The sequence below is a fragment of the Phoca vitulina genome, unplaced genomic scaffold, assembly GCF_004348235.1.
Source record: "Phoca vitulina isolate PV1807 unplaced genomic scaffold, GSC_HSeal_1.0 scaffold1, whole genome shotgun sequence".
NCBI classification, from domain to species: domain Eukaryota; kingdom Metazoa; phylum Chordata; class Mammalia; order Carnivora; family Phocidae; genus Phoca; species Phoca vitulina.
This window is the reverse complement of record NW_022589704.1, coordinates 24,938,717-24,962,601: the sequence shown is the minus strand read 5'-3', so window position 1 is coordinate 24,962,601 and position 23,885 is coordinate 24,938,717. Positions and strand designations below refer to the sequence as shown.

Genomic DNA, 23,885 nt, shown 5'->3' with positions numbered 1-23,885 from the left:
ACTAAAATTGTAATTGACAAATTTACAGTAAGTTTATTTTTTGCAGAAACTTGTTTTTGAAAAGTATAATCTCATCTAATTATGAATTTTACCTATTAGCTTAAAGAAATACCTTAGCTATTTTACTCAAGCCATACATCCTATTAAAAAATAGTAGAAGATCGAGGGTAATAGGAATTAAGTGAAGTAAAACATGTCTTTAATTTACTAGAAGTTTTTTGCTTATAATACTTCATGCTACTCACATTTAAAATCTCTCTCTCCATACATGCATGAATTGTATACATGAAAACACATAATGCCTATGCATTTATAAGATGTCTTAGACTTACTGAATTAACTTTTTATCAAAACTTTCCTAAGATCAAGAGAAAGGCTTCAGAATATATATTTTATACTGGCATAAAATTGGGAATGAGAAATACCATATATAACATATATATTTGTCCTGGAAGATGCCTTATATATTATGGTTGAGACACAATAACATTAATTATAATGTTAGTATTAAAATATTCCAAGTTAAATGCTATGATTAAGAAGAAATAATAATCTTCTGGACTAAGGAAGGAGTATGACTTATCATAAAGGAAATATTGCCATGAAAATAACTTTGCCTTTATTTGGTTTTCAGTAGTCTACAAAATAACACCTGTTAGACTGCATGTTGTGCTATAACTAGATACAGTCATTGAGATTTTTCTTTAGCACTGCCTCCTCCTTCTTTGCTTTATTTTATTCGCTCTCTCCCTTTTTTCTCTCCCTCCTTTTCTCCCCCTGCCTCTTTTTTTTTTTTTTTGTACCATTTATTAATGTTTTACAATATGCCAGGTACTTGGCTGAGCACTTAAAAATAATTTTTGTTTTTAATCCCTATAATAATCACAGAAGGTAGATATTTATTATAAACCCAATTCTCAACTTTACACTGGAAGAAACTGAGCATTTGACATGTAATGGAAATTGTCTACGTTAGAGCCTCAAATCAAACTCTAGTAGAGTCTGGATCAAATTACTGAAGTAGGAACTTCAACTCTTATTTTCTGAGCTCATGTTTAAGAGAGGCTTTGTTTACCTTTCTGTTTCTAGTCATGTGAGTCAATTTTCCATAATTCACTGCCACCTGAATGAATTGGCAAGGTTGTTTTCCTTGAAAGTCTGGATTAATCTAATACTTTGTAATGATTCTTCTCATAAATTTGTGAATATATGGTATCTATTGTGCAATGTATTATTATATCTTGACATATCTGCTTCCCTTTTTTGCATTTATTTATTGATATTTCCTCTATTCTGGACATTAGGTGATTCAGAATATGTAAAACCATTTTACAATTAGTATAAATCCTGACTTTTGATAAATATGCTCCATAAGGAATCAAGACTAAAATAAGAATTCTGAACTGCACTTGATCGTCTTTGTCAAACTTCCCCACCCATGGTTTACCTACAAGATTAACCATCAGTGGGTTGCTTTTGTTGGTTCATAATCCTTCTACTATCACAGAATTCTTGCAGTGGTTCTCAATGGGGGCAGTATTACCCCACTAAGGGGAAGCTGGGACATTTGCAGAGGCATGTCTGTTGTAACAGAGATTGGGGGACATTATAGGCTTTTAGTAATAACCCCAAGCCAAGAAAATTAAATGTCTTTCCCAGCAAAGGTTTGCCTCATGTCTTGAACAACCTTAAATGCCCCATCCAATTAAGGACCCATGTGCACACACTTCATAGTTGATCATACCATGACTGTGTGTAATTCTGCAGTCAGGTTGCCTCTGTTTGAATGATTTATTTCTGTCTTCCTCTTGCCATATAACAATATGTCTGTTACTTATTTCCTATTCCAGTGGTCAGCCGTTCCTCTACTCTTTATTTCCCCATACTTCTTGCACAGAATAACTTCTAATCTTATGTCTCACAAATCCAAACTTTCATTATAAGTAAGCAGAAGCTGAGCATTTTCCTATCAATACATATTTTATTATCCATTAATTTTCTTGTATTTTTTCTTTAAGTTATAAGTAGAGAATTAGAATCACATTATAAAATTATGTATATAGGTAGGCTATATTACCTATGATTTTTATTTCATAATTCAAAAGGAAGTATGAATACACAATTTATAAAAGATGGATGTTGGGTCTGATTAGAATGAAAACAACTTCTCTAATGCAATTTATGAGACTATGTTTTCAAATCTTTCCCCACACTGATGGACTTGAGGCCAATTCATTTATTATATCCACGTGGAAGCAGGCAATGTGAATTAAGTGGGTATGTCTTCCTATTTCTCAGAAGATGCTGTTAACATGATATGATCTTTCATTCATGGTGGTATTTGGTTTTGAAAATAGTTACAGTGTGGATATATTGTTTTAGTAAATATCATATATGCATTCGATTATATAGGTGCACCTAATGTTGACCCAGGTCTCCTACCATTTGGGGCCAAAGAGGTGAGAACAGCAATGTAAATAGATTTAGAGGGTTAGTAGTGACTCTGGTAAATTTGGTTGTCCTATCTCAAAATGGCTAGAACTCCCTGGCTCCAAAAGATTATTGCCATGTAGGGGTATGTGCTAAGGGTAACCAAATCTACATATTTTTAAAGAGAAGTTAGAAATCTTGACCATATATTTATTTTTTAAGCACTGCTTGGGCGGAATAAAACAGATCTGGGGCAGAAAGTGTGTACACACCATTATAGTATCTGGCATGAACCCCTATTAAAAGCTACATTTTAAAGTAAAGAAATGCTTTATGCAATAAGACCTACTGTAATTTATTTGCATGGAAAGAAACACTTTGTTCTATTTCTCTTGCTGTTCCTATTTGGACATATTTATTCATAATGTGTTAAATTTTTTTGCTTCTAGAAATGATGTGATATATGTTTCGAGTTAAGATTTTGAATTGAAATATGTGAGTAATATTCTTTATCTGTAGCCTGTAGCACTAATATTTAGGGATTAAGAGTAATATAGATAAACAGATAAAATATAAAGTAAAAATATAGACATTCTTATTACAATTGAAAGAATACAAACTTGTTGTTTTCCCAGTTAAAACCAGCAGGTGGTTCTGTAATGAAGGAACCCAGAAAATGTTACAATTTTTATTGCTAAAATGAAATTCATTTATTAGATCTCCTATATTAGTACTAATTTCCTAACCTAACTAAAAGAGGAAAAGATAGATACATCAGGCCAAAGAAAATTTCTGAAAGCTCAAGAGAATTTCAACTTACTGATTTGTTCTCTACGAGATACATTTTAAAAGGAATATTAATTTATGGTTTCCCGAACTAATCAGTTAGGAATTTGAATCAAATTCCTCACTTCACATTGACACTGTTTCCCTAAACATATCTAAAAATATGTCAAGCTTTCTGAAATCTGTGGATTTGAGGATATCCCACAAATATATTTTAGTTTATATATAAATTTATATTGTCACATCTAAGTAGTTACTAAACCCATAGTCTATGTATCTCAAAACTGTGGTTTTTACTGTCATTGCTGGTAAAATCTGCCATTTGATTTTGTTGGAGAAGAGTGTTAACGAAGGGCAGAACTCATCTAGGTCAAAAGGAATCAAACAGACACAGCTAAAGAATCTCTTAAGCTTTGTCTATACTTCGTAAAATAATTTTCTACAAAAATTTCATACTGACCCATGAATACCAGTGACAAGGAAGATCAAATTCCCATTGATTTTGGTGCAGTTTATGAACTTGTCAATGTTACTGGAATCCACGGTCTGAGCTGACATCAGTGATCCCGTTCCAATACCATCACAAGCTGTAGAAACAAGACTCAAAGTCAGGGTGTTGAGAAACTTCTTTTCCAGTCAATAAATTATTGCATTTTTATTATAAAATAATAGTATTTTTTCATTATAAAAATGAAAAGAGTTCATCATAAGAAATAAACAGTATTCTGACAAATAAAATAATACTTTATTCATGCAACATTAACTGCTGGGCCTGCTTTAAAATATTTTCCCTGCATGATCGCCTAGTGACCATGACGCATAAGAATCATATCTTATACCAAGTCCCAGGATACCCACACAACACATACGTAACGAAAACAAAACTTACAACAATCAGTACTTGCCTTTGCCACGTAAAATCAACTACTTTCTCATCCACCCTAAAATATCATTTTCAATACTTTTAAATCCCGGTCACTTGAGTAAAATCATTTCATAGCCTAATGATGGTCTACAAACTATGGTTTTAAAAACATTGCTCTAATTAAGAATATATATTAAACGAAGTACTAATGATGTGAGTTGTAACCAGAATCAAGAGCCATTTAAGTATAAATACTTTCTTTTTTTTAAAGATTTTATTTATTTATTTGAGCAGGGCAGGGGGTGGGGTGGGTGGGTTAGACAGCATGAGTCGGGGGGGTCAGAGGGAGAGGAAGAGGGAGAAGCAGACTCCCTTCTGAGCACAGAGTCCAATGTAGGGCTTGATCCCAGGACTCCTGAGATCATGACCTGAGCCTAAGGCAGACGCTTAACCAACTGAGCCACCCAGGAGCCCTCATACTTAAATTCTTAAATTGAGTATTACCTGTACTTTTTGAAGGCTCTACTCAAAAATAAAACAAGGAAAATAAAATGTGTGGGGGTGGAGGGGAGAGAGAGAAAGAGGAAAGAGAAAGAGAATGTAGTCTAAAAATAAGTCTGAAGTTTGCCCTTTTTAAAGGCAATCTTTGATACTTTGGAAGGCTTAATATCATTCAGAAAATTTGGATTGTACTTTCATCCTGCTTAATTTAAGTTTCATTTGGGTGAGGAATTTGAGCACCACAGCTAGAAGGGATTTCTTTCTCTACTAAAATTCTAAAATAGGAATTATCTGCAAAATTTATTTAATACTGACAGTAAATTTCCTTGTCATTTTATATATCTAATCTTTCAAAATAGTTTCGAAGACCTGGAGGGTAAATATATTTGTCTCTTTGCACCTTCATATGCATAGCAGATCATTTAGTGTAGGGTGGCAAGCAATTAATATGGGTTCTTAATGCTAAAATAATCATGCAATCCCTTGTTATATGCATACCTTCTAAGATTTGCTGCATACAGAATAAAATGTAACTTTTTTTCTGAATTTCTATCAAAGTTAACTCCCAGTTTAACCTGGATCATTTAGTATACATCATTCAAAATCAATAATACACACTGCTAAGACAGTTGATACTTTGGGGAACTATTCAAAGTCATGGAAAAGTATGTGTGTGTTCAGAGAGGTGAACTCTGCCAGTCCATTAAAAAGTAAATGGAAAAACCTTGGAGTAGGTCTCTGTTCTAGCCAAAATAATCTCAACTATCACTCACCTTTTGGGCAAATATCCGTGCAAGGTTTACACATTTTAATCCCATTTTCTTCTACTTCCATCTTGGAACTAGGGCAGGCACGCACACAAGAACTGGAATCCACCACAAAGTTATCTGATTTGAAAAAAAAAGGTGAAATTAGCAATGTTGATGGTCAGCAAACAAGTTTAAAACAAAGTACTTTAGGGCTTGACAATGATTAGCATCATTGATAGTATACATGTCTGTCTCTTTCCCTAAAACAACTCTGTTTAAATATCTCAACCTGAAATAGAATCTACGAACATCCATATCTAATCCAAGGGCAGCGTGTGTTAACAACAGTTAGTCCCTGCTTGACTACAGCTCCACAACCTGAATTGCCCCCAAGATAGAGTGAATTTCTTTTATAGACTTAGGAAACTATATGACATTTAGTTTGTGTTTTTCAATAGTTCCACTTCATTTCATGTCATGATGCAAGTCTGAAGTCTAAAAATACTTCAAGTTACACGAAGCACAAATGAAGCTGACGTTGAATTGCCTTGGATCCAGAGAGGCACTTCATATCCAGGAGGAAATGTTTAAAATGTGTTCTATCTTTCAGTGGAAAGCCATAGAAACTGTTCCATAGTTTTATGTGAAGAAACAAAATGGAATTAAAAGGCAGCACTTTAGGAAAGGTATACTACATAAATCAGGAATGTCTGATTACCTGATACATTGGTGAAATATTTATGGCTCCAGTGATCTGAAATATGCCAGGACATTGCCTGCCCCCCAAAAAAGAACCCAGATAATTGAGTCTAGAGCCTCTCACAGTAAAGGGAAAACACAATGCCTGCTAGGCCACTTTATATATATATATATATATATATATATATATATATATATATACACATATATATTATTAAGATTTTTTTTTAAATTTACTTATTCAACAGAGAGAGATAGTAAGAGAGGGAACACAAGCACAGGGGAGTTGGAAAAGGAGAAGCAGGCTCCCCACTGAGCAGGGAGCCTGACATGGGCCTCGATCCCAGGACACCAGGATTATGACCTGAGCCGAAGGCAGACACCCAACGACTGAGCCACCCAGGCATCGCAAGGCCACTTTATATTTTAAAGGCAGTATCTTCCCCGTCAGGGCATACTGCTTCTGGACTAATATTCAGTGGTATGGAAGGCTTCTGGCCTTGAAGGGGTCTCAGATCAGGAAAGGCATATGGTACAGAGATGTAAGTCTGGGATGTAAGTATTTCTGCTACTTGGGTCACAAAATCCAAGAGGTGGGGCGCCTGGGTGGCTCAGTTGGTTAAGCTTCCAACTCTTGGTTTTGCCTCAGGTCATGATCTTGGGGTCCTGGGATCCAGCCCTGAGTCGGGCTCCCATGCTCAGAGTGGAGTCTGTTTGAGATTTTTTCCCCCTCACTCTCCCTCCCTCTCTGCTCCTCCGCGCTCACACTCTCTTTCTCTCTCTTAAACAAACAAACAAACCCAAGAGGCTATATGATCTTAGGAGTGTCTGTGGTAGGAAATATGCCATATGGAGTTATGGCAAGTCCCAGCTGGAAAATCATATCAGAGACCTCTAGGATTCTAGAGCTAATCCATGCCATCTGCAGCATAGAATTATACACCTTTTAATAAACAGCTCCTTAGATGTTTCTGGGTCCTGATAGAGACAGAGCACCTAACCATGGGTCATTGATTGATCTTATAGTCAGAACTGCCCAGCATACATCAGGTTTTATTTGAACCATGATGTCATAATGTTGGGCAGGTCCAACAGGAATCCACTGTTAAGATGGAAGCAATGCATTTAAGATTGGATATGAGTCCGGGCAGAGGGACAAGTAAACTGCGTAAGCAGATAGCCCAGCCTCCTTGTGCTGGTACCTCTCACTCGGCTCATACCTGTGGCTGCATGGGGACCAAGAGAGGGCACTTGTGACAAGCTAACAGAGGGAGGACAAAAACTAAGTTTGGTATGTGGGCGCAAGCAGCTCAAAATGAACGGCAGCTGCCCTGCAGCCTCACTGAGGAGGGGACTAGAAAGATGGTAACGAGGAAAAAAATCCTACCAGTGGGCATGGTTCTGGGTAGTTCAAATGATCGTTTACTTTGTATGAAAGTGACCTGCGCTTAGAATAAATGTAGATTCATGAGCAGTGGCTTGCCCTGGAGGAAGAAATATTGGAAAATCTGGGATTGAAGGGAGTCTGGGGTAGAGGGATGTGTATGGATTCTTCGGAGTGGGCACAGTGTGATCATTATATTCCCAGCTATCCACCAGGGGGCGTCCACCACAGAAAAGGTACATTGCGGAGACTGCATCACAGCCTGTTCCCCTCCTGTTCTTCCTCCTTCCTGTCTTCATTCTGAGAATACTCCTCCTTAACAACCTAATCTCTGCCTGAGGGGAACTCAACCTGCAACAAGTGAATGTACTGTATACTATGTAACCAGCCCTTCAGCAAGGTCTTCACAAGAATACCCCATATTTAAACACGTCTGCATTTTCGCAGCAATATATGCCAAATGGAGTAAATACAAATTATAAAGACCCTCGTATCAGTTAGATTCACATTTTGCAGCCAAATGAGTTTCAAAAAATATTTGTCTGAAGTTTTCGAATTTTTGAATTCAAGATTAAGGATTGTAGAGCAGTATTTAGGAGCTAAATGTCTTTGTTTTTCCAAGATAGTTGCAGTTTAACAAACCATGCCTTATGAGCAGGGCCCTTCAAATATTTGAAATTTACATAGATAAATACCGAAGTGTTTTAAATTAGCCTGTAATTTGTTGACCTAAACTATTCTAAGAAAGGAAATTTAGGAGTTACCATATCTAAGGAAACTGGGTGTGTAATTTCACAAAATAGTTCTCAGTGTTTAGCCACTTGCCACAAGTTAGGTGTTGAAAGCTTGTATGCATAATTATTCTTTTAACTAATATAAAAATATTTAATAATAATGACTAAAGTTGTCATTGTTTCCAAAGACTTGTTTTTATATGCTATCCCTCTGATTCTTACTCCCCATCCTTTTGATCATTATAATAACTCTGGGAGAGAAGAGAGCTATGATTATTACCAGCCACATCTTAAAGAGGAGAATACAGAAAACTAAATAGTTCATTTAAAATCACATGAGTAATATGTGGGCAAAGCCAGAACCCACATCCAGTCTAATCCCATGTCCTTTATTCTTCTTACTCAATCACAGGCACAAAATGAAGAAAACCATAATAGTGGTATGCTGTAGCTTGTAAAACCTTCTTCTTTTAAATGAATATATGGACAAATGTAGTGATTTTTTTTCCCAGTTTTTCCAGTAGATAAAACAATGAAGAAATAATGTCCCATCACTTATTTCAAGCAAAGAAACTGACTGGAGCAAATATGAAGACATATATTTACTGAATTATTGATGAAAGCTAAACTGGTTACTTTGAATCCTCAGGATGAGTTGTCAATTTTGTAAAGACCTCTAAACATGCCCATCACATGTATTGTTATTGTTTAAGATTAGATTTGATATTAAAACTATAGTTCTATACATTCTATTATAAATAAGTAATCAGAAAAGATATTAGGTAAAAATTCATTGTGATTAGAAGCAGACCTCATTCAGTACAAAGCTTGCTCCTACTTAACTAATCACTCTTCTGAGAAACAGCAGCATGTACAAAAACACTGACGAATAGCAAAAACAGTAAGTTTAGAAGGAAATGACACTACACTCTAACCTCAAACATGCCACTCCTTTGCTGAGACTTTGGACCAATCCCTTTAGTTTTTTGAATTGTAACTTCCTTATTAGTGAAATGGTAAGCAACAGTACCTATATCCAAGTAATTCACAATATTGTTGCAAATTTTAAATTACAATAAATGTATATGATTTTGTGGGTGTGTTTTTAAATGATGATCTAATTAATTTGGTGATTCTTATCTTGTTACTTACGTGGGCATTTCTTGACACAAAATGCTCCATATGTATACTTTGCATTGAAGTTATGCTCCAGTTGAAAGGTGGTTGGATTGTAGACAAAAGTTTGGGGACACTGAGTAACACATGCTCCGCTGTCATTGAAATTCATGCAGGCCTACAACATAGCAAATATTAATTTCATTTAAGAATAGCCTTCATAATACTCGTTAAAGGAACCCTGCTCTAATACCTTTGTGAGAAGGATGTGTTCTTTACTTATTATATTTATATTTATATAAAACATATGTGTATATTCTATTCTTATATTTCATAAAAAGTATAAAGCTTGACAGCTTTATAGTAAGTACTTATTTTTAAGTTCAAATTTGTTTTGAACGTCAAAAATTTTACAAAACTGTTTTTCCAATGTCAGTGAATATACAATCTATACAAAGATATTGATATTCAAGTTACCTATTCTCTATCCAGTAATCTCCAAACTAATAATTGATCTAAATTATTAAAATTAGCTAATAGTGAAAAATTATTTCAACTCACAGTATTCAAAGGGTTTATGTTGAGTCTTAGAGACTGGCACTAACAACTAACTCCCCAAGTCTACAGTCTAGACTTTTCTTAAAGCTGGTGTTTGGAAAAGTTCAGTGCTGTAGGTGACATGGTAAGCACATTCATCACTGTTGTACAGCGAGAAAACATTGTGATAGCTATTTAAACTGGACTTGAATAAAAGGCTCTGGCAGGTGACTAGTCAAGTGTAAATATGGAGTACGTAATGCCAAAATGAAGAGAAGCAGCCTATACTTAGCTCACAATTAAATAATATGCTGCCATTTCCTATATGGTCTTTTTCATAATGCCACACCATTCAGTGAAAGCCATCAAGTTCAAACAAAACAATTTGTTTCTGCTGACTTATATATTTGTATTGAGACCTCAATTTGTTAATATGTTCAAATGCATTTGAGAAGAATTAAAAACAATTTTACCACCTGAGAGGTATTTGGTATAAAAATAGAATGTATGTCTAAGTACATAAAGCATGACTTTCAAAAGAGTGGATGAACTAATTCTCTTAATTAAACAACTTAAACCTTCATAGGAATAATTGAGGCCTTGGAAAGTAAGCTAATACACACTCAAGCTATATTTTATATCTCATCATAAATTGTATGTATGGTTATTAATAAGAACTAATTCATTCTGTTTCCTCAAAACATTTTCTTCATCAATTGTTGTTTTAGCAAGCACTTTATCACCAACATGACAATTCCCTGATGATGGTCTACTAGATGCATAATCAGAACGAGACTCACTCATGATACATTATTCACTAAGATGACATTTTCCAGGAAGAATCTATTAAAAAGCAATCTACAAAACTCAGTAAGTTTTAATTTATGGCTATAAAACTTCATGTGTCCTCATAATTGCTTTACGAACATACTTTATGCAGGGTTGTGCACAGATTGCTTGGCAACAAAGGGACATAAACTAAAGGAATCAAACAAATTTACCTTCCAGACAGCATGCAAAACAACATGACTTACACCAAGGCCTCGGTCTGGCATTCTTGAACATTCTGTACCAAATGCCAAAGTGGAGTCATTGGACCATCCCATAAAAGTAATGAAATGAGGATTCTGAGACTCACCCAGCACTCTGTTTATTATGATAATGGAACCATGAAAACAAATGCAATGAAGAACTTCTAAGTAAAAGTTATGGCTATTGTTGGTGTTTCTTGTTGTTACTGTTTTGGAATTGTTAACACCTGCTCAGCGTCCTCGACATCAAGCTTTACCTCGTGTCTGGTGATAGGCAAGGGAAAAGGTCTCACTTCAAGGCCTGCTAAAGCATCTTCCTTAAATTTTTAACATGTTTCTTTTCTTCTTCACTACTCACTTCTGCAATATATACTTTTGTTTCACTGTAGGATTAGGGTCAACAAATTAAGTTTCTTGTGACGTTAAGAAAACTAAGAAATTATCTATGTCATAAGAGTTTTTAATTTATGTTTTGCTTATTTTCAGAGTTAAGTGTCAATTTGAAAAAATATTCAGTTCTAAATATATATGTGTATTCTCTGGATATCTGAAAATGGGAAAAAAGAAAATGAATTTCTGTGTTCATTTTTAACAGCAAAAACAATTTCTTATTTTATGATTTTTAGCTTAAAATGAAAATAATGTCTGTATATGAAATTGTGTTAACTATAGCTCACAGAACTGGTTGTATTCAAAAGAACAGGAAGAACTGTATTGGGGATATTAAAATGTAATTAAAACATGTTCCCAACGAGCTATAAATGTTAATTTTAAGAAAAGAAAAGTGTCCTTTTCTAAAATAAAAATCACACAGATTAGCATATAAATTGCTTTAAGCATACATTGGTAAATCTTATAAATTATGAATAATATTAACTTATAAACAAAATAAACTGGGAAATAGTTAAATTTATGAATAATCTTGAAATCTATGGCTATAACCTTAAAATTTCAATCCAAGAAATAAAATTCAAGAGCCCCCACTCAGAAAACTCAATTATGCAACAACATAAACAGGTAATCAATGTAAATTTTGGAAGGATGCTACTAGCTTTTAAAAAGATATCTCAATATGTTCCTCTTCACATTCTCTAATACATCTCATCTGTATTGTAAATTACATCAGAAAGACATAATTCATATACTAAAACAGAACAATCCTAGTCAACCAATAGCCACCCAGTGAGGGAATGAATTATAGGAAGGCAGAGCATCTTTCTTAATCCTAAAATGGTTAAACTTGATCTTATTTTAATGTTAAAGAGTCAATGTGCCTGAGTCCAGCCAGGAAGGAGGGAGATGGGAAAAGTAGAAAGGAAGCTCCAAGACTTACAAAGCAGTCTGTGTCCTTCGGTCCTGAGCAGCCCCCAGCACATTCTCTATGACAACAATCACTGACATAGGGCCCATAGCACCTGCCATCACACTGTTCTGCACACACCGTCCTTGTCACTGTGGAAGACAGAGATGGGACCCTGATCAAAGTCAGTCACCAAGAGAAACTTCTAAGGTGCTTTGGAGTAGCTGAGAAAAGCTGAGCTCTCAGATAACAATACTCAACCCACCGTGGATTCAGTTCAGCTAACATTTACCAAATGAAGTCTGCAACAGGTCAAAATCACTGTACAAAAACCTTCAAAATTAATACATACACTTGTTTTTATTTTCTTTCTTGTTCCAGCAAACACTTACAATGTTTTACAAAACAATCACACAACTTAGCAGGAAAGAATCAAATTTGAAATAATTGAATGAGGCATTTTGGCAGGTTGCAAAAGATGGAGTCGGCAGTAAAGTCTATCCACAAGGTGCACAGCAAGGTTTTATGACAGAAGATATCCCCGGAAATAATCTAAGCCTTTTAGAGTCAATGCAAAAAGGGAAACAAACTTTTACATGATTCACATTATATCTTACATGATTCATATCAAGCAGATAGATAAATATAGATAGAGATACAGATACATGTATAGATAACTGGTCAGGAGTAGCATAACTGTTTCTTTTCTTGAGATTTAAGTGAAATTTTTACCAAGTTTCCTGTGTAAGGAAGAGAGGAACATCCTCAAAAGAAGGAAAGAAGGAAGCGAGGGAGGAAGGGAGGGAGTGAGGGAGGGAGGGAGGATGGGACGTGGCAGAGAGAGACACATTCATAGTAGATGCCACAAATTTCCATTGGTCTTTTCTTATAATGTCCTTTGATCCAAGCTGACAGCACTATATTAGGGTATGCTTTAGTAAAAGTCGGTGCTATAGGCTGGGCATCAAAATTACACCTTTGAAGGACACTTATTTCACTTATTCCAAAGAGATACTTTTAAAGTATTTAGAGAAATGAATGTTACAGAAGATGTATAGCACATCACATCTTGGCTTCTGTATTTCCACTTCAGTCTGATCTCCTTCCATCTTTTGGACTCGTTCTTCAAAGCTTCCTTCACTGCTCCTATAGCAGCATCTGTCCTTCAAACGACAGCATTCCCCAGAGTTGGTCTTGTCAATTTCTTTGGGTTATGGGCTCGTGCCTAGATGAAATTATCCATCCCCTTTGCATACTACCTATAGGTCGATGACATCAGATCCAAATCTGAATTTTGTATTGAGCAGAGGCATATATTACCAGCTGCCTACAGAAGACCCCACTTAGATATCCCAAGATGTATAATAAGGAAGGTAACTCACTTTCCCATCTCTACCAATCAGGCATATCTCTCTTCTTTGTTCCCTTCTCTTGGTTATTGGTAGCACCATCCACTCAGTAGCTTAGCTAAAGATTGGGGACGTGTTTTCTCTTTCTCCTTTCCCCTCACCCTCACTTCTCATACCTAATAAAATTATCAAATAAAATTGCCAAGTAATATACCTCATTACCGTCCCACCTCTCTGCTCCAACTTTGTTTGGGAAAGTAATGTCTAAATGATGACATAACCTTCTAATTTCTCAGATCCCAATTAATCCTCCATGCTGCTCTAAAAGCAATGACTTGAAAATACAAGCCACTGCCTATAAATCAGTGCTGTTTTGCAAATAAAACTTGTCATCCCTGTACTAAAGGAGTAAACCCTGAGCAAGGGATAAAAGTCCTTCATCAATTAAACCATCTCTATCTTTACTAGCATTTCTCATTGTGCTTCTCACATCCAACAACACACAATCACCACTTGTGATTCCTGAGTTCTTGTATCATTTCCAATTTTGATTCTCATTGCCTTTTTATAATGCTTTCCTCCATGCTAAAAACCCTTCCTGTCTTCTTTGCCTAGCAAATACTCATCTATAAGATCCAGTTCAGATGTCACTTTCTTTCTGAAAACTCCAGATATAGCTCTAGGATGAGTTAGTTTATCACTGTTTCTTCTGAACAAGGGAGAAAGTTAATGCAGATTCCACGTGGTCTGAAGGTCTAGGCTCAAACCCAAACTCTATTCTTGTGATATGGGCAAGTTATTGAATATCTCTGTATTTCACTTTACCAGCTTTAAGATGGATTTGGTATTAGTACCTATCTAATGGGACTGAAGATAAACAGAGGTATAGGTATAAAGTGCTTAACATGGCCCCTGTTAATAGTGGTCAGTAACTGTTGCATATTATTATTTCACTTATCATAATACATTGTATCTTTTTTTTTTTATGTTTGCTCCCCCTACTAAACTATTAGAGTAGTTTTTTGAAGTCCATTGTCTTATTCATGTTTTTATCCTTGGTGACTGGTAGTGTTTGACATTCAGTATATAAGAAAGTAAGTATCCTCTCCAACTAAATAAATCATATATTGCCAATTCAATGAAAGTTATTTGTTGACTGCCTAATGCACATATCAAAGAAAAAAAAATATGCAGGGGTACCTGAGTGGCACAGTTGGTTAAACATCCAACTCTTGGTTTCAGCTTAAGTCGTGATCTCAGAGTCATGAGATCTCAGTGTGAAGTCTGCTTAAGACTTTTCTCTCCCTCGCCCTCAGCCCTTCCCCACTATGCTTGCTCTCTTTCTCTCTCTCTAAAGTAAATAAAAATAAATATAAAAAAATGCAGAGAGTTAAAGACGTAGGGCACTAAAAAAGGTAGATAGACAAATATTAAAATACCAAGAAACAGAGCATATCAAAATCCAAATAACAGAATTATTGTTAGTGTCTACTACTAGATTTAAATGCTCCTTAAATTCTGCTATTGATTGCTTCATGATTCCATATTTTCACTTGGATCTTTTTTAATTGAACATGATTATGATATTCATAAAATAGTGCATAATGTTTAAATATGAACTATATTCTTCTATTGGACATGATTATATTCCTACCTATGTAGTGCAATCAATACAAACATGAGTTTAAGCAAAAACAACACTTGGACTCACTCTGTCTTGTTTTTATTTTGTAAAAATAAAGTTATATGATACTTCTTATCTTATAGAAGATTTTGAAAAAGACAAATTTTAAGTCTGGATTTGTGAGTGCATTTTTTTTTAAGATTTTATTTATTTATTTGAGAGAGAGAGAGAGAGAGAGAGGAGGGAGAGGAAGAGAATCTGAAGCAGACTCTGAGCTGAGCACAGAGCCGTTTGGGGCTTGATCCCATGATCAAGAGATAATGACCAAGAGTCAGATGCTTAATGGACTGAGCCACCCTGGTGCCCCTGTCAGGGCATATTTTGTATTTGCAATTTGGGTAACATTAAATTTTGAAAAATTTCTTTTGTATTTTAATAGAAATTTCTACAAAGGGGGCACCTGGGTGGTTCCCTTCATTAAATATCTGACTCTTGATTTCAGCTTAAGTCATGAACTCAGGGTCATGGGATCAAGCCCCACCTTGGGCTACCACTTATTGGGGAGTCTCCTTGAGATTCTCTCCCTCTCCTTCTGCCCCTCCCCAGGTGCATATACATTCGTACTTGCACTCTTTCTCTCTCTCAAATAAATAAATACATCTTTTTTTTTTTTTTTAAGAAATTTCTACATAGTAAATCAATTTGGTCTGTTCATTTACCTTCTTTCGGTTTTTGCTCAAATCTCATTTTCCCAGTGAAGTCAACTCCTGTTTAATCCTGAATCCTTTCCAAACTACTGATTCTTGATGAACCCTCCTCTTCTTTTTTTTCTTTCTTTATCTTTCTCTGTCTCTTCCTCCCTCCCCTTCCTTCCTTCCTTCCTTTCATCTTTCCTTTCTTACTCCATCTGACATATTTTACAACTCACTTATTACACAGTGTGTTTGTTGGTGTATTCCAAAGTCTAGAACTGTACCTGTCACCATGTAATTTTAATTTTATTTTATATACATTATACATACACAGTACATATATATATACACTATATATATGAAATATACCCAAACAAATTATATCCACTTTTTAACTCTTCATATTCCTACATTGGGCTTACATTGATATTCCTATCTTTTATCAAGTAGTATATTTATTTAGATATTCTACTTAGTAATTCATACTATAAAAAGGAAACACTTTTAATAGACACTTTTGTAAAAAAATAGATCATATATAATTCCTCTCTTCCAGATTTAACAAGGCTTTTTTGATGTGCCAAAGTTGCTAATTGAAACAGCAGACATATGTTAAGTAAACAAATTACTAGATTTGAAATAAGTGTTATCATAGAACAGTCTATTTACTGGCTCTAAGTTGACAGGCTTTGCTCAGCTGGAAATAGCACAAAGTAAGCATTAATAGCTTATAAGTCACACCATATTTTAATCTTAGACACATATGTCTAAGTGTTCATTTCTATTTTTAACTCTATGGTGGTTCAAGGTACTATACAAAATGTTTCGGTTTCTCTTCGTTTATATACTTTGGTCTTTCCTATCAAATTAGAAAATTAATGTAGATAATATTTATAAAGATAATTAACCATTAATTTATTTTAAAGTTATTTATTAAATGTTCACATTAAGATCAATTCTCTGAGTATATTATTTAAATATGATAATGTTTTATAAATATAATCTAACAGTATAATCTTATGTTCGATAATAATTATTATGCTCTGAAACTTTAAAAATATGTACATTAAATTATTCATTCATATGTGTTGAGTCAACTTTAAATTGTTCAAAATAGCAATTTTGTCTATCTAATGGTCACATATCACGTATTTTTTCAGGAAACTTTGATCTTAGATATGCCATTCTATTTCAAGAATATGCAAAGAAACATCTCCCTAAAGTCATTAGTTTTCAAAATTTTGACTTAAGATATTAATGAGAATTATGAGATTTGCTTCAAAAGCACTTTATAATTCATTTTAAAAATAAAAAAGTAAGATACATTCAAGACTAAAAATAGCACTTTTTGCTATCACGGTTTTCACATGCCTTAATTCCAACTGAAAGTTCAGTAAGCATGAAATACATTTAGAAGTGTTTGCTTGACGCTTGAATTGTGCAAGACTGTTGAATCTCAGATTTGTACCTATGAAACAAATAATGCAATATATGTTAAGAAAAAAAAAAAAGAAGAAAATAGCAGGAGGGAAGAATGAAGGGGGGGAAATCAGAGGGGTAGACGAACCATGAGAGACAATGGACTCTGAAAAACAAACTGAGGGTTCTAGAGGGGAGGGGGGTGGGAGGATGGGTTAGCCTGGTGATGGATATTAAAGAGGGCACGTTCTGCATGCAGCACTGGGTGTTATGCACAAACAATGATTCATGGAACACTACATCAAAAACTAATGATGCAATGTGTGGGGATTAACATAACAATAAAAAAATTTAAAAAAAAAGAAGAGTTTGCTTGACAGGTAACAATATAAAGAGCTAAAAGAACAAAACAATAAGTTTAATCTCTAAATAGTGATGTGACACAGTTAAGAAACATTTCTTCACATTGTTACATGAGATTTATTTTTAAAAAGAAAACATTCCCTTTGTACAATCTATTTAATGACATTTATTGATTAATAGTACTACTTAATATGAATTAAACACATCAAACTATACTCATATTTTATTATGATGGAAAAACAAAACAAAACAGTTCCTGAAATCAATGAAATAACTCACTTAGCCTCCATGGGAACATTAACTTATAATTGCTTTGGTTATATTAATTTCCACCCTTGCCTGAATATTATTTCATTAGATTCCACCCCTCCCCCATATTTAGTATCCTTCCTAAATTGCTTCATTGGGTGCATTAAAATATTTCAGTCGAATTTTAACTAGCTTTTTCATTGATGGTACATCACTAACTGTGATTGTCTAATATAGAAGGTAAAATTTGGGAAGTTAAGATGTTTTTTATATTAGGCTCAGTAAACTTGAGATTGGGAATGGAGGTTCATCCAAAATATACATAAGAATCAGATGGATAAAGCTTAAGGAACCACTCATTCCATAGTAAGGGGATACTGTTGAGAGAATATCTATCATCTCAGGAAATTAAAGTATTTGTAAGTAGCTTTATCATATCAGCACACCACTAATAAAAACAATGGCTTAATTACTTCTTTAAATATAACAATACCATGTTTAAAATTACTCCCTTAGAAATTTATTTTATTTAAAGAACTTTGACAATTTATTAATTAAATATTTATTATTGCTTTCTATGAGTTACAAAAAGGATAAAGAACATTCATAAATAATGCAAAACAGAGCACTGACATCACAGTGACAAAACAAAAAGATCTCTGCCCTTTAAAAAATTAAGGTTAAATTTAAGCAAAGTCTTGCACTGTCTTCTCCTGTTTTTACACTCTGCCACTTTTCTCTTCCTTCCTTATCTGCTGCTTCTTTCCTCATTTCCTCCATATCCTCAATCTCAGGGCCTTCTGGTTCTGTTCACTTCCTCTACCCAGTGGTTCTGAACCAAGCTGTATAATATTAGAGCATCTAACAGGGTCTTTCAAACTCTAATAGGGGAATTCTTGTGTAGATGAAGATTTTGACTTGGTCAATCTCAGTGGGGCCCAAGATTGTCCATTCAAATCAGCTCCCAGGTAACGTCACTGTCTGCTGGTCCATAGACCCCATTTTGAGTAGCAGGATATAGAATACTTAAAAAAAAAAAAAAAAAAATGAAACCTTACCATTTGCAACAACGTGGATGGAACTAGAGAGTATTATGCTAAGCAAAATAACTCAATCAGAGAAAAACAATTATCATATGATTTCACTCATTTGTGGAATTTAAGAAACAAAACAGGATCATAGGGGAAGGGAGGGAAAGATAAAACAAGATGAAATCAGAGAGGGAGACAAACCATAAGAGACTCTTAACTATAGGAAACAAACTGAGGGATGCTGAAAGAGTAGGGGGGTGGGGGGGTGGGGTAACTGGGTGATGGGCATTAAGGAGGGCACGTGGTGTAATGAGCACTAGGTGTTATATAAGACTGATGAATCACTAAACTGTACCTCTGAAACTAATAATACACTATATGTTAATTAATTAAATTAAAATAAAATTTTAAAAATATCTGGGAATCATCTAATTCCTATTAAATCAAAATTACGTGCAATGTTCTAGGATTTGCCACTTTCAATAAACTCCCCAGGTGATTCCAATATGCAGTCTACAGTTGAGAATCATTACTCCAATCCAGCAAAAATGGGGAAAACTCTATAGATTATTTATACCATTTGATTGATCGACTGACTGTCCTTTGTCTGAAATTTTACCACACTGACTGACCTCATGCTTTAATTTCCTATTTGTGTTGTTAAGCCTTCTATCACTAACTGGAAGAGCAAAAAAACGAAAAATTCACATGCCAGCAGGTAGGAAGATTTGAGAGGAAAAAACCTAAAGTGGGAACAGAAAACTGGACTGATTGTGAAGGCAAAAATTTCAGAGAGCAAGTATGAGACCGTCAGAAAACTACTCCTTTCTTTTACCTAACAGATGTCTATGTAAAGAGTATCCTGGACAGCCCCCAATTCCATTGCTAAACACATTTTAAAGCACATTTATTTTATTTTTATTTTATTCTATTTCAGTTAGTGTTCAGTGACCTGCACCTTTACACTGCCCATATTGTTTCTGTTTATTGACCAGATTTCGACAAACTGTGTCCATGAAACACATCGTGTCCATTAAATAGATAGTGCGCTTCAATGGAATGGTTTTAATGTTACGCTGTTTTCAGCTACATACATGGAGGTTTGAACAAGAAGAAAAATGCTTGGGTTAAGGCAGAGGTGATTTGAGTTGGATGGGAAGAAGAATTTATTGACTATTAGAGTGATAAAAACACTGTAATGAGCAACTGAATGGTCTTCTTGAGCCTCTATTTGTCAGTATTTAAGGGAAATCTCTTCTGGATGCTTTAGACATCCCCTTAATTAGAGATAGGGGGCTTGATGAAATGCTCCCTAGAGGTCCCCTTTAGTTCTATGATCCAATACTTATTCCCATGAATGGTGAAATTGTGACTAAAAAAATGAACACTCTCTGTTGTGCAACATGTTTGTAGAAGGCAACTATAATCAGGATATACTTCAAATGAAACAAATAAAGCCCATGGACCATCCAAGAATACACATTACTTCTAGAGAGTGCTGAAATGTGCAGAAAACCAAGTTTAATGAAACTAACACCAAACTATACACCACTATTCATTTTCCCAAAGGAGAACAATTGGACAGGTCTGTGTGTCCAGTGCCAGGTAGACTCTAAGAATCACAGAGGAAAACTTAAAAATGTCTGTTCTCCAACATTGTGATTTAGTAAGTCTGGAAAAGAGGCCAGAAAATTCTTTTTTTTTTTGCTTCTTATTGGGAACCCTAAAGTTTTTACAAGCAGCCTTGAAAACCCAACAATTCAAAACCTCTGCTCTAAGACACTTTCTTCTTCCCAATGAGAGGTTACCCCAGGAAGGGTAAAGCATTATTTAGATGGGAGAGGAGAGGTGGAAATGGGTCTTAAACTGCTGCTTCCTGTCTCACACTAGCTACATCACAGAATGAGGAAACCAGTAATTGTTGCCACACAGACTGGGCCCTCAAGATACACAAGGCTATACCCTGATTTGGACAGGGGAGAAATTTGTACTTTAAGGATTTATCAGTTATTTTAATCAACAACATACGGCCTAAACATTGAAAAAGGCTTTTAGGGAAGGTATTTAATTCTTTTTTTTTTTTTTTTTTAATAATGGAACCTAGCCAAACAGAATTATATATATATATAAAAAGTGCCTAGGCCTTCCAAACTATCACATGCACACCCATTTTCACATCACAGAAGAAAATGTAATTGATTATCTTTTATTCCTAATTCCTAATTAGTCAGAACTAGCTAGGCCATACCATGATGTATACACTCCCTCAGGTAACATAATGGTTTAATCTTAAGTGCACAACTGCCATAGTTTACCTGAAAAACATGGCAGAGACCCACAAAGCCATTACTGAAATTGACATTCAGAGTCCGTTAATAAAGTATGCCCAGATTTTGGAAGCTACTAATCAGGTTTGACCCTTGTCTCAGATAAATCCCTGGTAGCCCGTGGGCTATGACATGATAATGTTGTTAGTTGTGTTAAATAGGAAAAGAATCTTGTCTAATCCATTCTTCATCACTAGCTGCTTTATTCATTTATTTAATGAAGTTTTACTCAAACTATTTTTTAAAGACATGCTCAGTGATTCATTGAGGGACCTTAAAACTGATTTTAAAATACACTCTTGGCCACCAGGGAAATTCTCCCCTCTTAATTGGTTATTAACATCACCAAAGTTTATGAGTCAGAATTTGAAAAACCAATGGTATCCTATTACCTTAATTGTAAAAATATTCTTGAAATCAAGCATGAGTTCTCTGCATATACCTCGTAAGACTGTATATATAGGTTTCAAAATAATAAAGGAAGCATATGAATCTGCATAAGAAAACCACAGTGTTCTAATGAATAATTTTTACATTAGAATTAAAGGCTACACCTTGCATCACACAAATAAATGATATGTTGTCATAATCAAAATAGACCACCTGTCTCTACATCCAGACTTAACAAAAATAAAACAAAACAAATCAAAAGCTACCGTTTTTTGCTTATCTTAGTATATCAGGATAAGTATGTCCTTATCCAAAATATCAATGAATGGGAACAAAGATAACCTCTCCTACTCAGTAAACACCTGGATGAGTTTCCTTCTCAAACTGGGGGGTGAGGGGGAAGTTGTCAATTTTGTGATGAAAATAATCACAAAATATTAAAATGGAAAAGACAGAGCCACACATCAGATAAACAATGAATAAATAGATTTGATCTAATGAATGGTATCTAGTCTAAATTTCTCATTTTATTGATGAGAAAACTGAGGTTGAAATAATCAAATTTGCCAATGGACAAATCCAAAATAATGTCCATCCATCTCTAAGAGATATGCCTTCAGAGTTTTCCAGGCAGTTTCTAGTTTGTTCACATCACAACAGAGCCCATGTTTAATAAACAATTTGGGAATTTAAATGCCAAATGATGCTGAAATGCTAGAACAAATATTGCATTTAATAGTACTAGAAAACTCAAAGCTATCCTCAGCTAAATTAATGTGCCCCTTTCTAATGTCAAATTTTTTTGTTTTTCATCCAAATCCACACTCATTCACTTTGTTTCTGTCTCAAATAAAGGGATGCTCTTTTTCCTGTTTTAGGTTATTCCTGAGCCCTAGGTTGCCCAGTCCCATAATGTTCAAGGCCAAATTATTGCATTGGGAATTATTTATATTCTTTTATAATTAATGTCTTTCTTTACTGGCCATTTCTTCAAGGCCAATACTCAAGATTCTCATATTTAAAGTAGGTTAAAAAAGTAATACTCCCTTTACCTCATGCTCTTCATTACCCTTAGAAAGCCAAGCATTTTGCAAGAGTCATCTATAACACATATTTTTCAATACCTCTCAAATATCTATGCCTCGCCCTTCTTCACAATATCTCTAAATATCTCACCTGAGTTTCTAATTAGTAACTGATTGTTTATTGGGCAGTTCTACTTGAATGAATCAGTGATATTTAAGACTTACAAAGGGCATAGTTAAGCTCCCTTATTTTCTCTCTCAATCCAGCCACAAGACTATTCTCCTACATACTCAGTCTCAGTGACTATTTCTATCACTGATTCAGTTGCTCCAACTCAAAATGTGGAATTCATCCCAAATTTCTCCTCTCTTTTCCCTCATAGCCAAATCAGTTGGTTACCAAGCCTTATTATAAATTCTATTGTCTATCTCTTAAATTGCCTCTTTCTCATCCTTGTTCTTTGTACGGCATGTTCTAGACCCTTTTCTCTGCTTATCTGATTCTATACATTCTTCAAGGATCATCTCAGTAAAAATCTCCTTTATTAACACTTCACCAAATCCCTTACCTCTAACCCCTTACCCTACATCTCCCTTCCCCTTCCTTCTTGGTGATCTCACTTCATGTCATACAGACTTCTGTTTTAGCACTTACCCATTGTATTGTAAGTTGGCAGAACAAGTTAATTATCCCTCTGTTACAGATGAAGAAGTTAACATTTAGCAAAAATTAACTAGCCTATCTTAGGTCACAGAATAAGTTATTATAAAGTGAGGTTTTAAAGATTTTTTTTTTTATTTCTTTATTTGAGAGAGAGAGAATGAGAGAGAAAGCACATGAGAGGGGGGAGGGTCAGAGGGAGAAGCAGACTCCCCGCCGAGCAGGGAGCCCGATGCGGGACTCGATCCAGGGACTCCAGGATCATGACCTGAGCCGAAGGCAGTCGCTTAACCAACTGAGCCACCCAGGCGCCCTAAAGTGAGGTTTTAAATCAGTTTCCAGACTCCTATATATCTTCATTAATATGTTTACATTAAAAACCTCAAACAATAGGTGTCTAAATTTAAAGACAAAAGGAGGTAGGCGTGGAAGGAAAATAGTTTCAGAAACGATTTCAAATACAACATTGAATAACTAAAATGACCTACACAAATCCGCTTTATACTCCTGAAAAATAATTTGTTTTGGAGTCATTTTAACTAACAACACAATTATGAGTGGTGAGTAACAAAAACTAAGATATTACACAAATACTCTTAAAGCTTATAGCAAAAGCCATAGAC

The 23,885-nt window shown here is 34.8% G+C and overlaps 1 protein-coding gene across 5 annotated transcripts in view; it reads right to left on the bottom strand.

Annotated features, from left to right (window-relative positions):
* The window catches only part of ERBB4 (erb-b2 receptor tyrosine kinase 4), a 1,092,681-nt gene that overhangs the window by 282,731 nt on the left and 786,065 nt on the right, over positions 1 to 23,885 (bottom strand). For all 5 annotated transcript variants that reach the window (XM_032402964.1, XM_032402981.1, XM_032402953.1 and 2 more), the window contains 4 exons: positions 12,166 to 12,284; positions 9,301 to 9,442; positions 5,356 to 5,469; positions 3,677 to 3,803 (listed from right to left, as the gene is read on the bottom strand). In XM_032402964.1, the coding sequence (XP_032258855.1) occupies positions 3,677 to 3,803; positions 5,356 to 5,469; positions 9,301 to 9,442; positions 12,166 to 12,284 (502 nt within the window). The remainder of the gene's footprint in view (positions 1 to 3,676; positions 3,804 to 5,355; positions 5,470 to 9,300; positions 9,443 to 12,165; positions 12,285 to 23,885) is intronic.